Below are 12,996 nucleotides of genomic sequence, written 5' to 3'. Positions count from 1 at the left end.
GAAAAGATAACCCTGCCCTTATAGAACTTCAATTCTAGTAGGGGATACGTATACGTAAACATATGCATATGCATATACATATACATACTTAAATGCTAAGAGGACAAAAAAGTGAGGAAGGCAAATGAAATACTGTGAGTTGGGGAGTAATGCTGAAGTTCTGACAGAGTGAGCAGAGAAGGCCTTACTAAGATCAGGTCTTTAATATAAACTCCTGAAAGAGGAGCACAGTCTAGAAGAGGTAGTGTCTCAGAACATTTTAAGTATTCTTAACCTAGGGTCTGTGGGGTTTGTATGGGAGAAATCCTGTATCTTAATTTTCACTAACTCTAACTGAAATTTTAGCATCTCTTCTAAATCATAAATCTGGATAACCAACTATAGTAATATCAGGAGAACCTGTAACTTTGTCACAGATATTTTCATGTCACATTCAGTTACTGTGTACATCTCAAAATATTATTTATGCTTATCACTACTTATACATTATCATAGTTACTATCCCTGCCATTAAATCTTGTATTTTAATGCCTTAATAAAGAAGCACATATATCACAATTTTTTTAAATATCTGTACTGATAGTTATATTTCAAAGTAATACCTTTCCTGGTACCCCTATGTATTACATGTTATGAATTTTAAAACATATTGAGAAAGAGGCTGAGGCTTCACAAGTTTGCCAAAAAAGAGGCTCTGACATAGAAATGTTAAGCTTTAGTTTAATCCCTAATTGAGAGCTTTCTTCCACCTCCCGCAAGTACAGCACACCCTTCATTTGTTTCCCTCTTTTAGAGATTACTCAAATACATCCTGAACAGATAGGGAGGGTTTTCTGGATAATTCCCTAGAACTGTGATTGCAAAAGATCCTTTTTAGCTTCCTGTGTAATGCAGGCCACACGCTATTAATGTACTTGCAGAATTATGTAGCAAGTCAAGCAGAAATTTGGTTTCCTAGCAAATGACAGTTTAATACTTCACAGATCAGCTTTTATAGACTTCCCTGAAAAGTACTTGAAGAGCCTTAAAGGCAGTGCCGTTCATTCTATGAGAAAAAATGAGACGCAGAAATCTGAGTTAGAATCAGCTCATTTTACTCCCTTACACCAGTGTTTTAGCCACTCTCCTCATCATGGCATTGACCAAGTGGGTCTGTCTAGATTGAGAGGTTCCAAACTGTACACCGTGGTACCTTTACCTTGACCAGCCAGTGGGAAATAAGATAGGATATACACACATGTTGGACAGTTTCAGCACAGCAGCCATAGAACAGAACTGAGAACCCTACTGCAGGTAGGAAGGGGAGGGTGAGCACTAGTTAACGGGTACTCCAGAGAATTTTGCTCTACCACGACATGTTATGTGCTTTCGATCTCTTTGAACATATTCTTCTACCTCTCATGAAGAGTAAAGAAAAAAGTCAAAAGTAAAAAAATCTCAACATCCTGATGTTGCCAGAAGCTGGAAAGAGAAAAGTGTTAACTGTGATTTTCACATTAGACAAACTTTATGCTTGTGTCTCATGTGGAAGGAAATCTATCTTTTGTGTCATTAAACCTTTTGCATTGTATCTCCACTTGTGTCCTTTAATTCTGAGAAATAGATGCTTTAAAAGTGTGATGAGGGCTGTGAGCCTGGTGGCACTCATTTGCATAGCTTCTTTTCCTTTACAGGTTGGTGAAAGATGCTCCTTGGGATGAAGTCCCGCTTGCTCACTCCCTGGTTGGTTTTGCCACTGCCTATGACTTCTTGTACAACTACCTGAGCAAGACACAACAGGAGAGGTTTCTTGAAGTGATTGCCAATGCCTCGGGATATATGTATGAAACTTCATACAGGAGAGGATGGGGATTTCAATACCTGCACAATCATCAGCCCACCAACTGCATGGCCTTGCTCACAGGAAGCCTAGTCCTGATGAATCAAGGTACGTACGGACACACCGAGGGGATGCCTGAGCTGACATCAGTTGTAGTTACCGTGTTGTGAGCAAAGCATTTATATAACTAGTCTAAGTATATGTTCATGCTTGGATCCTAACTAAGCCCATAAGATGAAGTAATATCTGGGACACCTCTTGAAGAGTTGAGAGACATCTCTTTCCTCATTTCTGCTTGTTATATTAGCCTGAAGGTTACTTGAGTATGGCGTTTGATTGTCCCAAGCCATATCCTTACAGCACAGGATCAGTGGTGAATCTTCCTTTTTCCAAAGATTTTTGACAGTGAAGGCAGCCAGCCTGGATAGAGTTTTTAAAAGCTGAACAGATGGTTTATTATATGAACTGAATAGTCCTCATACACAGGTATGTATCATTACAGCACTACTTTTCTTGTCCCTCTAAAGACTTTAAAACAATCAATCTACATCATTCAGGTCAAATTTGGAATTGACTTCTGTGGATCGTATAGCTGCTTTACCTTATTGTATTACGTAATTGCTAATATTGCGTTTTCTTTGTACTTGTAATTCTGACTTAATTACAACTCCTGTGGAAGTCTATAAATGACTAAATAAGATTATGTTTAAGAAAAACAACCCTAAATCCCAGTGAGTTATTAGCATTCAATATATACTCATAACTGGCAAATCTTAACTCTTGATTATATTCCCCACAAGAATTAGTAAGCATTTTGCACGTTATCCAGCATCAGATTTTACCCAAGCCTAGCTTTCTCCCTTGTCATATGAGCCATCACTTTTAATTAGATCTTAGAAGAAAAGAAACTAAAATTAATTGAGCATATGGCATGTGCTAATCCTTGTCCATATTTTATTTAATTCTCACATCAACCATAAAAGGAAGCTGGGATTTGGACCCAGTTCTAGACAAACTCAAACTTCATTGTCTTTCCACTATATTTTGTTACCGCTCTCAGAATAGAAGTTCAATTTTAGTAACTTAAGGAAAGCTTGATTAAGAGGGTAACTTTTCATGCTAGCTCCCTTTGCCCCCCACTCTCACAAAAACAAATGAAATTTTAAAAGTCAAGAGGTAAGCCAAGTGAACATGTACCATCAAACCATTTATAGATCCACAGGCCTGTGGAGAGACAACATCATGAGTTGGTGGAAGGGACCTTGGAGTGAGCTGGATTGCAGCTTGGGGCCTTGAGGTTTAGTCTAGTACAGTTTTATTTCCTTAGATAAATTTTAGTTCTTTACCAACAGGGATAGAGCTTATTTCTTCATTCTTCACAGTAGAGAAAATTGTTCCAGATATTAAGCAGGCACCTAAAATACTGGCTCGAATTGGGTCCAAATTTGAATTTTCTTCGGGCAGGAGTGTTCACATGCCTTTGTTTTCTGAGTAAAGTAGTGGGTTGCTCTGGGATGCACTCTCCCAGAGCCATTCCATAAGCAGCACACACATTTCTAAGAAGATGGGACAAAAGAAGGAGTGAAATCTCTGGTCCTGCACATCTCAGTTAATAATCAGACTTACAGCCCCGGCTTTCTTGGCAGCCTCGCTCGAACTTTAGGAGCTACCTCAGCCACACTGTGCCAATAATTCCATGTTCTCAGAGCAGCCTTGTAGATACTGACTGAGGTAGCTTAGTCACGTGTAGCTCCTACTGGACTCAGATGAAATCTCAGCAGTGAGAGAGTTAGGATTTTTCCTCTGTTCTGCTAACCCTGTCTTAGGGCTTAGGATACAGGGCTCACAGGATCACACGTATGCAGTTTACAAGTCAGTTGGAAAGAAAACAGGTGTGAAATGTTTAAATGACTACACCATACTCATAGTATTACCACGGAATGAAATAAGGGGGATCATGAAGTTATGATTAAATATCCAATGAGTGTGTTAAGTTTGAATTCAAGAGAACAAGGTTCTTTAGGTGAGTTTGAGATGGTGCATGGAACTTTGAAGGATGGGTAGGATATGGATAACTGAAAATAATGAACATTCCAGGCAAGGTGTATGGATGATGGAAAAAAATACAGGGCAGAGCATCAGTAACAACAATATTGGTACCTCGTATTGAAAGATTTGAAGCTTACAAAGGTAGACATTGCCTCGTCTCATGAATAGGGTTTTTATAAGGAAAATCAGGTAATATCTGGGCAGCAGTGAGTAGCAGTTCTAATTTTAAACATCAGTCACATTGGTATCTGATTGGAGATGGAGGATACAGAGAGAAAAAAGATGAGGATGATTGAGATTTTAAACTCTAATGACTAATGGAAATTGAAAACTATCCAGGAGGCTGGCAGGTCAGGTGTGGAGCTGGATGGGAGAAGGAGCCAGTGTACAATTAACAGTAACCTCTGCACAGCAGAGCCTAAGAATGGTGCTGCACCCCCATGAGATGAGAGCTTGGTCTTACTTAGCCTGGAACCTTGGATTTAGGCTGGGAGGTACCTGGTGGTACCTGGGCCTCTGGAAGCCCCCATACCCAGCACACCTAGTAGACTGTGGTAGAAGATTCAGCATGGATGATCACACACACGTCTACGGGAGTGATACAACAAAAGTCCACTCATTAGGAGACAGTGAGCTTAATTTTATCCTTAGGGGTTGTGTATTTTAAATACAAGCAAACAAAACAAACCTTAAATCTAAAGATCAAAGTTCTGTTCATTTTTAGTCATATGCCAGAGGACAAGTCAACCTTTCTGTAATTTTGGGGTAATAATGCATAATTGAGTTGCTAAAAGGATTAAGTAAGATTATGTTCGGTGCTTTGTAAATTATAAATGTTACGAAACGTGAGGAATTGTTATTGTTGCCTAAACGCTGGTCTCACAAGAATTATAGGAAGTAAGCATTTCCAAGTCAAAAAGATTTTAGAAAAAATTTTAGACCTTTAATTTTCAGCTGGGGAAATTGAAAAATGTGGCAGGTTGAAGAAGTGCTTGAACAAAATCATGTGGCTCATTTTTGGCAGATTAGGGACTCCCAGTTTATTTTTGTCACCTTTAGATTGCCACTCCAATGGTCTCTCCACCCCACTGTGCTGCCTTTTCCAATGCTGTGGAATCTAAAACCACGTAAAGGATGAGGTATTGTCTTCTAAGAACAGGATGCGTTGGAGACTGTTCATTTAGCATTTATAATATTTGCAGCTCATTAAAAATTCTGTAAAATAATGGTGACAGTTTTTGTGAAGCGGAAAACTTCAAAAATATTTTCAAACTTCAAAAATATTTTCTAGAAAAATTGAGTAAAAGTCTCAATGTACAGATCCTTTCTTGCAGACATAAAGTATGTACAATTTGTAATCTTAGATGTGGTGTGGTTTCAGTTTATTAAAGATTATGAAATGACTGATACTTATTTAAAGGTTTGTCTTTAATTAATAAATCACCTGTATTCAAGAACTTCTTAACTTAGATCATGGACTCATCATAAACCTGGACTAGCAGGATGTTATTTATAATGTTGATAAGTGAGAGTTTTACAAAATGCAAGTTGCAGTATAAACTGGTCAGATAACTCAGAGGGTTTTATTTGGCCATATTTTTGTTTTTAGTTTGTTACAGCCTTAGTCATTGTTTCCATGTGTTTTCATCTTTCAGGGTATCTTCAAGAAGCTTACTTATGGACCAAACAAGTTCTGACTATCATGGAGAAGTCTCTTGTCTTGCTCCGAGAGGTGACAGACGGCTCCCTCTATGAAGGAGTTGCATATGGCAGCTACACCACTAGATCACTCTTCCAGTATATGTTTCTTGTTCAGAGGCACTTTGACATCAACCACTTTGGCCACCCATGGCTTAAACAACACTTTGCATTTATGTATAGAACCATCCTGCCAGGTACAGTGAGGACTTAGAAGTGGGAAAACATTAAACAACTGTAATTTTTTCTGATTATGAAGATGGACTAGACTAAGAAAAGAGACGTGGGATTTGAGCCATATTGAGGTTAAAGGGATTTTTTTTTAATCAAAGAATAATTCAAGAGTTGTATATAGCCAGGAATATTTGGAGAGTTCATGTGATTTAGGTATTATAAAGCTTAGAACTTAACAGATCAAATATAATTTGTAGCCTCCACAGTACTTTTATTTTTGTATGTGTACAAACTTGGGTACATATACAAACTCATTTTCATGAATCTAAACAGAACAAAAATACTTATGATTACATGTTAATTTTCCTTTATGTGTGATCCCTAATTGATCCTATTTTACTTTTTTAGTTTTAAATTTTTTCTTCCAAACTATACAAACATGATTCAAAAGAAAGATTACATCTACATATTTAAATTGGGGGTTTAGTATTCTCTTAACACATTTTTTTTTTTTTTTTTTTTTTTTTTTTGCTGTACGCGGGCCTCTCACTGTTGTGGCCTCTCCCGTTGCGGAGCACAGGCTCCGGACGCACAGGCTCAGCGGCCATGGCTCACGGGCCCAGCCGCTCCGCGGCATATGGGATCCTCCCAGACCGGGTCACGAACCCGTATCCCCTGCATCGGCAGGCGGACTCTCAACCACTGCGCCACCAGGGAGGCCCTCTTAACACATTTTTGACCAGAGACGTATTACAGGCACAAGCATTAGTTTCTGCAGAAATCCCCTGGTCAATAATGTGTTAATACTCAAAATATTTTGTGGAAATAAATGGTATAAGATATAGAAAGCAAACCAAAAAATGAATTTCTGGGACTTCCCCAGCGGTCCAGTGGTTAAGACTCCGCTCTTCCACTACAGGGGGCGTGGGTTCAATCCCTGGTTGGGGAACTAAGACCCACGTGCCACGCAACACAGCTGAAAATTTTTTTAAAAAAAGAAAGAAAAAAATGAATTTCTATGAAACTTCTAATTTCTTGTTGCTATGTAGCTTAGCCTTTTAAGAGAACTGGCTCACACACACACACACACACACACACACATATAAAGAGTTTATTCATTTCTAGGACAGCTTATAACTCTCCTTATTTCTAAACAGGACTATCGTGTTAGAAAAAGTTTAGGAGGTAAATTTTCATCAGGGTGGGTTTTCCCTCAGTGAAATGCAACTTTTTAGTTGAATGATTCTAGACCTACAGCAAACAATCCAGTTTTTAAATCTTTTTGCTCTGGTTATATACACATGGATTGGATAGAATCTCCATTGTTGGATTAGTTATCAAAAAAATACTGCAGAGCAAAAGAACCATGTTTAGTTTAGAAAAATTTAGTTTAGGCTCACATGCGGAACCCTATTGTTTTGGTTATCCTTAAGCATGCAGGAGAGGCCTCTTTTATCTTTAGTTTATCTCGGTAAACAAAGGCCATCTAAAGCAAGGGCCTTTAAGAGGTCTCAGTGCTTTGTAATTTGATCTGAGTTCTAACAGCCAGCCACATCAGGGCTTGGGTTTGCTGCGAACTGTGTATGTGGCTACTTCCTAAGGTGGAAAAGACAATATGAGCACCTCTAAGAGGAGAAATCATGTATTTGTGTCAATTAGTAAAACAACCTTTATTGAACATTTATGTGCCAGGCACTGTAATAGGCAGGGGATTCAGAGTAATAAAACATCCCATCTGCTTTTAAGATACAGGTTAGTAGAAGATTCAGAAAATCACATTTTATAGTAAGATGTACTTGGATGAGAGTTTACTAAACTGCTAGAAGCAAAAACATTAGCTGTAAATCATGTAAATATGGTCATGCAGGCATTTTTAGAAGGGATTCTGTGTTAAGTCAGTCTGTTCTCAACAACATTTCTTTTTTATTTTCTCTACAATGGCTATTCTAGTAACGATTATTCCTGTCTGACCCAGAATTTTATCTGGTCTTACCTACATTTGTTTTTCTGACCTATTCCAGTATGATCTTTACATTTTCTCTCTTTTCTTCAACTTCTAATAGTACATACAGGCAGGACCTTCTCTGGAATTGTTTCATTTTCTTCCCATAGAAACTCAGTTTCTCCCTGAAACCTTATAATTTCTGCTGTATTGGATGCCAAGTTGAAGCACCTTATGTTATTATCTTGGTCTGGGGTGTGGGATGAGTTGGTGGGAAAGCTAGTGCTGATCCCAGGTTCAGGGACTCACCATGCACAAGAAGATAGATCTCCCATGTATCCATGCAATTATATTTGCCTGTAGCATGGACATTAGAAAATGAGGAAGGTAGGCAACAAACGTAAGCATTAATAGTTGTTTCCATTACCAAAGACAAGTTGCCACATGACAAACCTGCACACAGGTTTGTGGAAGACTTTTAGAAGGATTCTGATTAACTGGCCTGGGGTAGAGCGGGGGCATGGTGGTTTTTTGTTTCTTATTTTTATCTAAGGTACACAATTGAGTCTAATTTGGAACCAGGATTGAGAATCATTGTTTGGGCCTTTATGGAAGTAGGCAGTTTTTAACTTATCTTAATTCTGTCAAACTTCTTTCCCCAGGGTTTCAAAGAACTGTGGCTATTGCAGACTCAAATTACAACTGGTTTTATGGTCCAGAAAGCCAATTAGTGTTCCTGGATAAATTTGTCATGCGTAACGGCAGTGGTAACTGGTTGGCTGACCAGATCAGAAGGAACCGTGTGATGGAAGGTCCAGGGACGCCTTCCAAAGGGCAGCGCTGGTGTACGCTTCACACAGAATTTCTCTGGTATGCTACCTTGTACTGGCTTTAAACAGAAATTGTACCCAGGGGTACAGTGTGCTAATATTTTTACCTTAAAAAAGAAAAACTAATCTACTTTTTAACACTTTCTCCACGCCACCTATGTACTCACAGCTTCAATTCAATTCATATCACAGTTTTGAAATTCTGTTAGAAACATTTCCTTCCATTTAAGATCTGATTACTGTTTGCGTTTTTACTTTCCATGTATTAGAATACTAGGCTCACACTATTTCCTAGATATGCATGTTTTGATTTACATCATTTTTGAAATCATATAAAGAGAAAAACCACGTAATTTAGACTGAGTTATTCTGATTATCACACCAAAAAAAAAGTAAAATGTTTTGTTTTGATAAATGGAGCATTATAATCTTCTAATAGCAAAGCTGTTGCTAAATTTTCAAAACTATTTAAAAGTGGTGACAGTATTTGACAGTTTTACTTTGATAATAAAAGAACCATGTAATTTTTTTGCCTTAATCTTTTAAGCCTAGAAGGAGAAGCCAGGCTCTCCTTTTTAAAGTACTGCCAAATACGTTTTTGGCATCCAATAAATTAAAATAAAAATTACAGGGACTGGTTAATCATTAATCCCTGATGTCTTTTCAAGCTACTGAAATTTGCATTCAACTCCAAAGTAAGCTTCCGTGGTTTGATTACTTCTTTTCATTTACAAAAAAAAAAAAATTGAACAATTAAGAGGGAAAAAAAAGTAAAGTGGTAACTGAGGTAATTTAACCAGCATTTTTTTTTAAGATGTTGGGGGTAGGAGTTTATTAATTTATTTATTTTATTTTTGCTGTGTTGTGTCTTCGTTTCTGTGTGAGGGCTTTCTCTAGTTGTGGCAAGCGGGGGCCACTCTTCATCGCGGTGCACGGGCCTCTCACTATCACGACCTCTCTTGTTGTGTAGCACAGGCTCCAGATGCGCAGGCTCAGTAGCTGTGGCTCACGGGCCGAGTTGCTCCGCGGCATGTGGGATCCTCCCAGACCAGGGCTTGAACCCGTGTCCCCTGCATTAGCAGGCAGACTCCCAACCAGTGCGCCACCAGGGAAGCCCATAACCAGCATTTTTAAAAACTATCTTCACAGATGAACTGCATATATTAACATGCAACCATTCTTGGCTCCTTTTAGGTATTTGAAGTAATTACTTAATAGTGTTTTTCACTTACCCGTAAATAAACAAGAGAGTTCTATAAAGCTGATCATAGGAGTCAGATTAATGTTAAGTCTAAGTAGATTCAGAAAGTGCCTTTATGGGAATATGAAAACTGACCAAAACCTGAGAGGAGGATGGCCAGTTCCACTTGTTTCTGGATTTGTTAAATCATCATAATTAAGCCAACACTGTACTAGACTGAAGCAGAGAGAAATTGCTGATGTCCGTAACTGAGACTCCAGAACAAAAGACAAAACAGCCCAAATCAAATAAATATCAATAAGATTAACTCTACCATAGGTGACTGATTCACTTTAGAGAAAAAGTATCTTAGAGCCTTTCTTCCCTTGAGCAGCAAATCATATGAACCTGTCAAGGCTGTTGTCTCAGATCACCAAAAGTGAACAGTCGTCTTCATTATTATTTTTGGAGCCTTCCTGAATCAAAACTTGTGTTCTTAATCATGGTGAAAGTTTGATGTGAATTATCTTACTTTGATAATAAACATCATACATTAAAATAAACATATCAAAAAAAAGCATGACATCATCTGCAGATTAAGACAAAACAAAACCTTGGAATCGGGCTAGGCAGTGGGTGGCACGATCATAAATCCTCCACTGTTAGATCATTTCCTGAATTTCATCCATTCATATTCTTAGATGTGGTGTTGGCAGTAAATTTTATCTAATATGTGAAATTCGACTCTATTTAAATTTATTTTTTTAGAGGGGGAAAAAGGTACTCTACCAAACTTTCAATAATATCAGTTGTTCGCAGAACAGTGCTTCCTTAGCACTCAAGGATTGCTAGAGTCCAAATCTTAACATGTGGTTTCCTAGATTAGGAGCCCCTCAACTAGAGGTTTGGATGAGCTGCTTAATTCTATGAGCCCCAGTCGTTTGGGTGGCAGTTCTGAAATCATTAAGCGAAGAGTGTCCACGTAGTGACTATCAGTAGCTGTCATTTCCGGCTCAAACCCTTCACAGTTGTAAAGACGCACTCCTCTCCCATTCACCAAGGGCATGATTATACGTGGGTGTTTTCAGAAATGCCCCTAACACAGTCTACACGGCCAGTGCTCTGGGTGGCGTTTTTATGTTGTTTCCTCCAGCCACGTTGCCGTGTGGCCTCACAGCTCTGCTGTGTTCCTTTCACTTCTATCGGGAAACCATTTAATTTTTAAAAATTGATTCTTTCAGGTATGATGCCAGCTTGAAATCTGTCCCCCCTCCAGATTTTGGCACCCCAGCATTGCATTATTTTGAAGACTGGGGTGTTGTGACTTATGGAAGTGCGCTGCCTGCAGAAATCAATAGATCTTTCCTTTCCTTCAAGTCAGGAAAACTTGGGGGACGTGCAATATATGACATTGTCCACAGAAACAAATACAAAGACTGGATCAAAGGCTGGAGAAATTTTAATGCAGGGCATGAACATCCTGATCAAAACTCCTTTACTTTTGCTCCCAACGGTGTGCCTTTCATTACTGAGGCTCTCTATGGGCCAAAATATACCTTCTTCAACAATGTTTTGATGTTTTCCCCAGCTGTGTCCAAGAGCTGCTTTTCTCCCTGGGAAGGTCAGGTCACAGAAGACTGTTCATCAAAATGGTCTAAATACAAGCATGACCTGGCAGCTAGCTGTCAGGGGAGAGTTGTTGCTGCAGTGGAGAAAAATGGGGTGGTTTTCATCCGAGGAGAGGGTGTGGGCGCTTATAACCCCCAGCTCCATCTGAAGAACGTTCAGAGGAATCTGATCCTCCTGCATCCACAGCTTCTCCTCCTCGTGGATCAGATACACCTGGGAGAGGACAGCCCCTTGGAGATAGCAGCAAGCTTCTTCCACAATGTGGATTTTTCTTTTGAGGAGACAGTGGTAGATGGGGTCCATGGGGCTTTCATCAGGCAGCGAGATGGGCTCTATAAAATGTACTGGATGGATGATACTGGCTACAGTGAGAAAGGAACCTTTGCTTCAGTGACATACCCTCGGGGCTATCCCTACAACGGGACCAACTATGTGAATGTCACCACACACCTCCGAAGTCCCATCACCAGGGCAGCTTACCTCTTCATAGGGCCCTCCGTAGATGTTCAGAGCTTCAGCATCCACGGAGACTCTCAGCAACTGGATGTGTTCGTAGCCACCAGCGAGCATGCCTACGCCACTTACCTGTGGACAGGTGAGACTACAGAACAGTTGGCCTTGGCACAGGTCATTGCTGACCGTCAGAAAATTCTGTTTGACCGGAGTTCAGCCATCAAGAGCACCGTTGTCCCTGAGGTGAAGGACTACGCCGCTATTGTGGAACAGAACCTGCAGCATTTTAAGCCAGTGTTCCAGCTGCTGGAGAAGCAGATCCTGTCCCGAGTCCGGAACACAGCCAGCTTTAGGAAGACTGCTGAGCGCCTGCTGAGATTTTCAGATAAGAGACAGACTGAGGAGGCCATCGACAGGATTTTTGCCATATCACAGCAACAGCAGCAGCAGCAGCCAAGCAAGTCCAAGAAAAACCGAAGGGGAGGCAAGCGCTATAAATTTGTGGATGCCGTCCCTGATATTTTTGCACAGATTGAAGTCAATGAAAAAAAGATTCGACAGAAAGCTCAGATTTTGGCACAGAAAGAACTGCCCATAGATGAAGATGAAGAAATGAAAGACCTTTTAGATTTTGCAGATGTAACATATGAGAAACACAAAAATGGTGATTTGATGAAAGGCCGGTTTGGACAGGCTCGGATGGTGACGACGACTCGCAGCAGAGCCCCAGCGCTGTCTGCTTCGTATACCAGGCTGTTCCTGATTCTGAACATCGCTATTTTCTTTGTCATGTTGGCAATGCAACTGACTTATTTCCAGAGGGCCCAGAGCCTACATGGCCAAAGATGTCTTTATGCAGTCCTTCTAATAGACAGCTGTATTTTATTATGGTTGTACTCTTCTTGTTCCCAATCACAGTGTTAGCACTGAAGCCATAAATTGCTTGATCATTTTGTGGTCACAAGTCTGTGCAAAAAATAAAATCATTGCCCTCGTTTGTTACTGGATTTTTTTTCTCAGATTCTTTTAACAAATTAAGGGGAAGGTACTTTCACACAAGAAAGCAGGGACATGGAGAAATCAGTATGGGTAAAGACAAAGAATTTATCAAAGGAATAAGAGTAGCTTGGTTGTCACATGGTGTTTCTGGAAGTGGCTTGGCTGAATTAGCAGTCCATATAATACTGCTCTTAAAAGAACAAAATGTCTGGTTTTAAGTAAT

The 12,996-nt window shown here is 39.6% G+C and overlaps 1 protein-coding gene across 4 annotated transcripts in view; it reads left to right on the top strand.

Annotated features, from left to right (window-relative positions):
- Positions 1–12,781, top strand: part of DSE (dermatan sulfate epimerase) — a 70,257-nt gene extending 57,476 nt beyond the window's left edge. For all 4 annotated transcript variants that reach the window (XM_082633548.1, XM_082633549.1, XM_082633550.1 and 1 more), the window contains 4 exons: positions 1,674–1,927; positions 5,524–5,763; positions 8,345–8,552; positions 10,934–12,781. In XM_082633548.1, coding sequence (XP_082489674.1) covers positions 1,674–1,927; positions 5,524–5,763; positions 8,345–8,552; positions 10,934–12,698 — 2,467 coding nt within the window. In that variant the 3' untranslated portion in view covers positions 12,699–12,781. The remainder of the gene's footprint in view (positions 1–1,673; positions 1,928–5,523; positions 5,764–8,344; positions 8,553–10,933) is intronic.
- The last annotated feature ends 215 nt before the right edge of the window (positions 12,782–12,996 follow it).

This window comes from Mesoplodon mirus (genome assembly GCF_964341445.2).
Source record: "Mesoplodon mirus genome assembly, chromosome: 10".
Classification (NCBI taxonomy): Eukaryota; Metazoa; Chordata; class Mammalia; order Artiodactyla; family Ziphiidae; genus Mesoplodon; species Mesoplodon mirus.
This window is presented reverse-complemented; position numbering and strand designations above follow the sequence as displayed.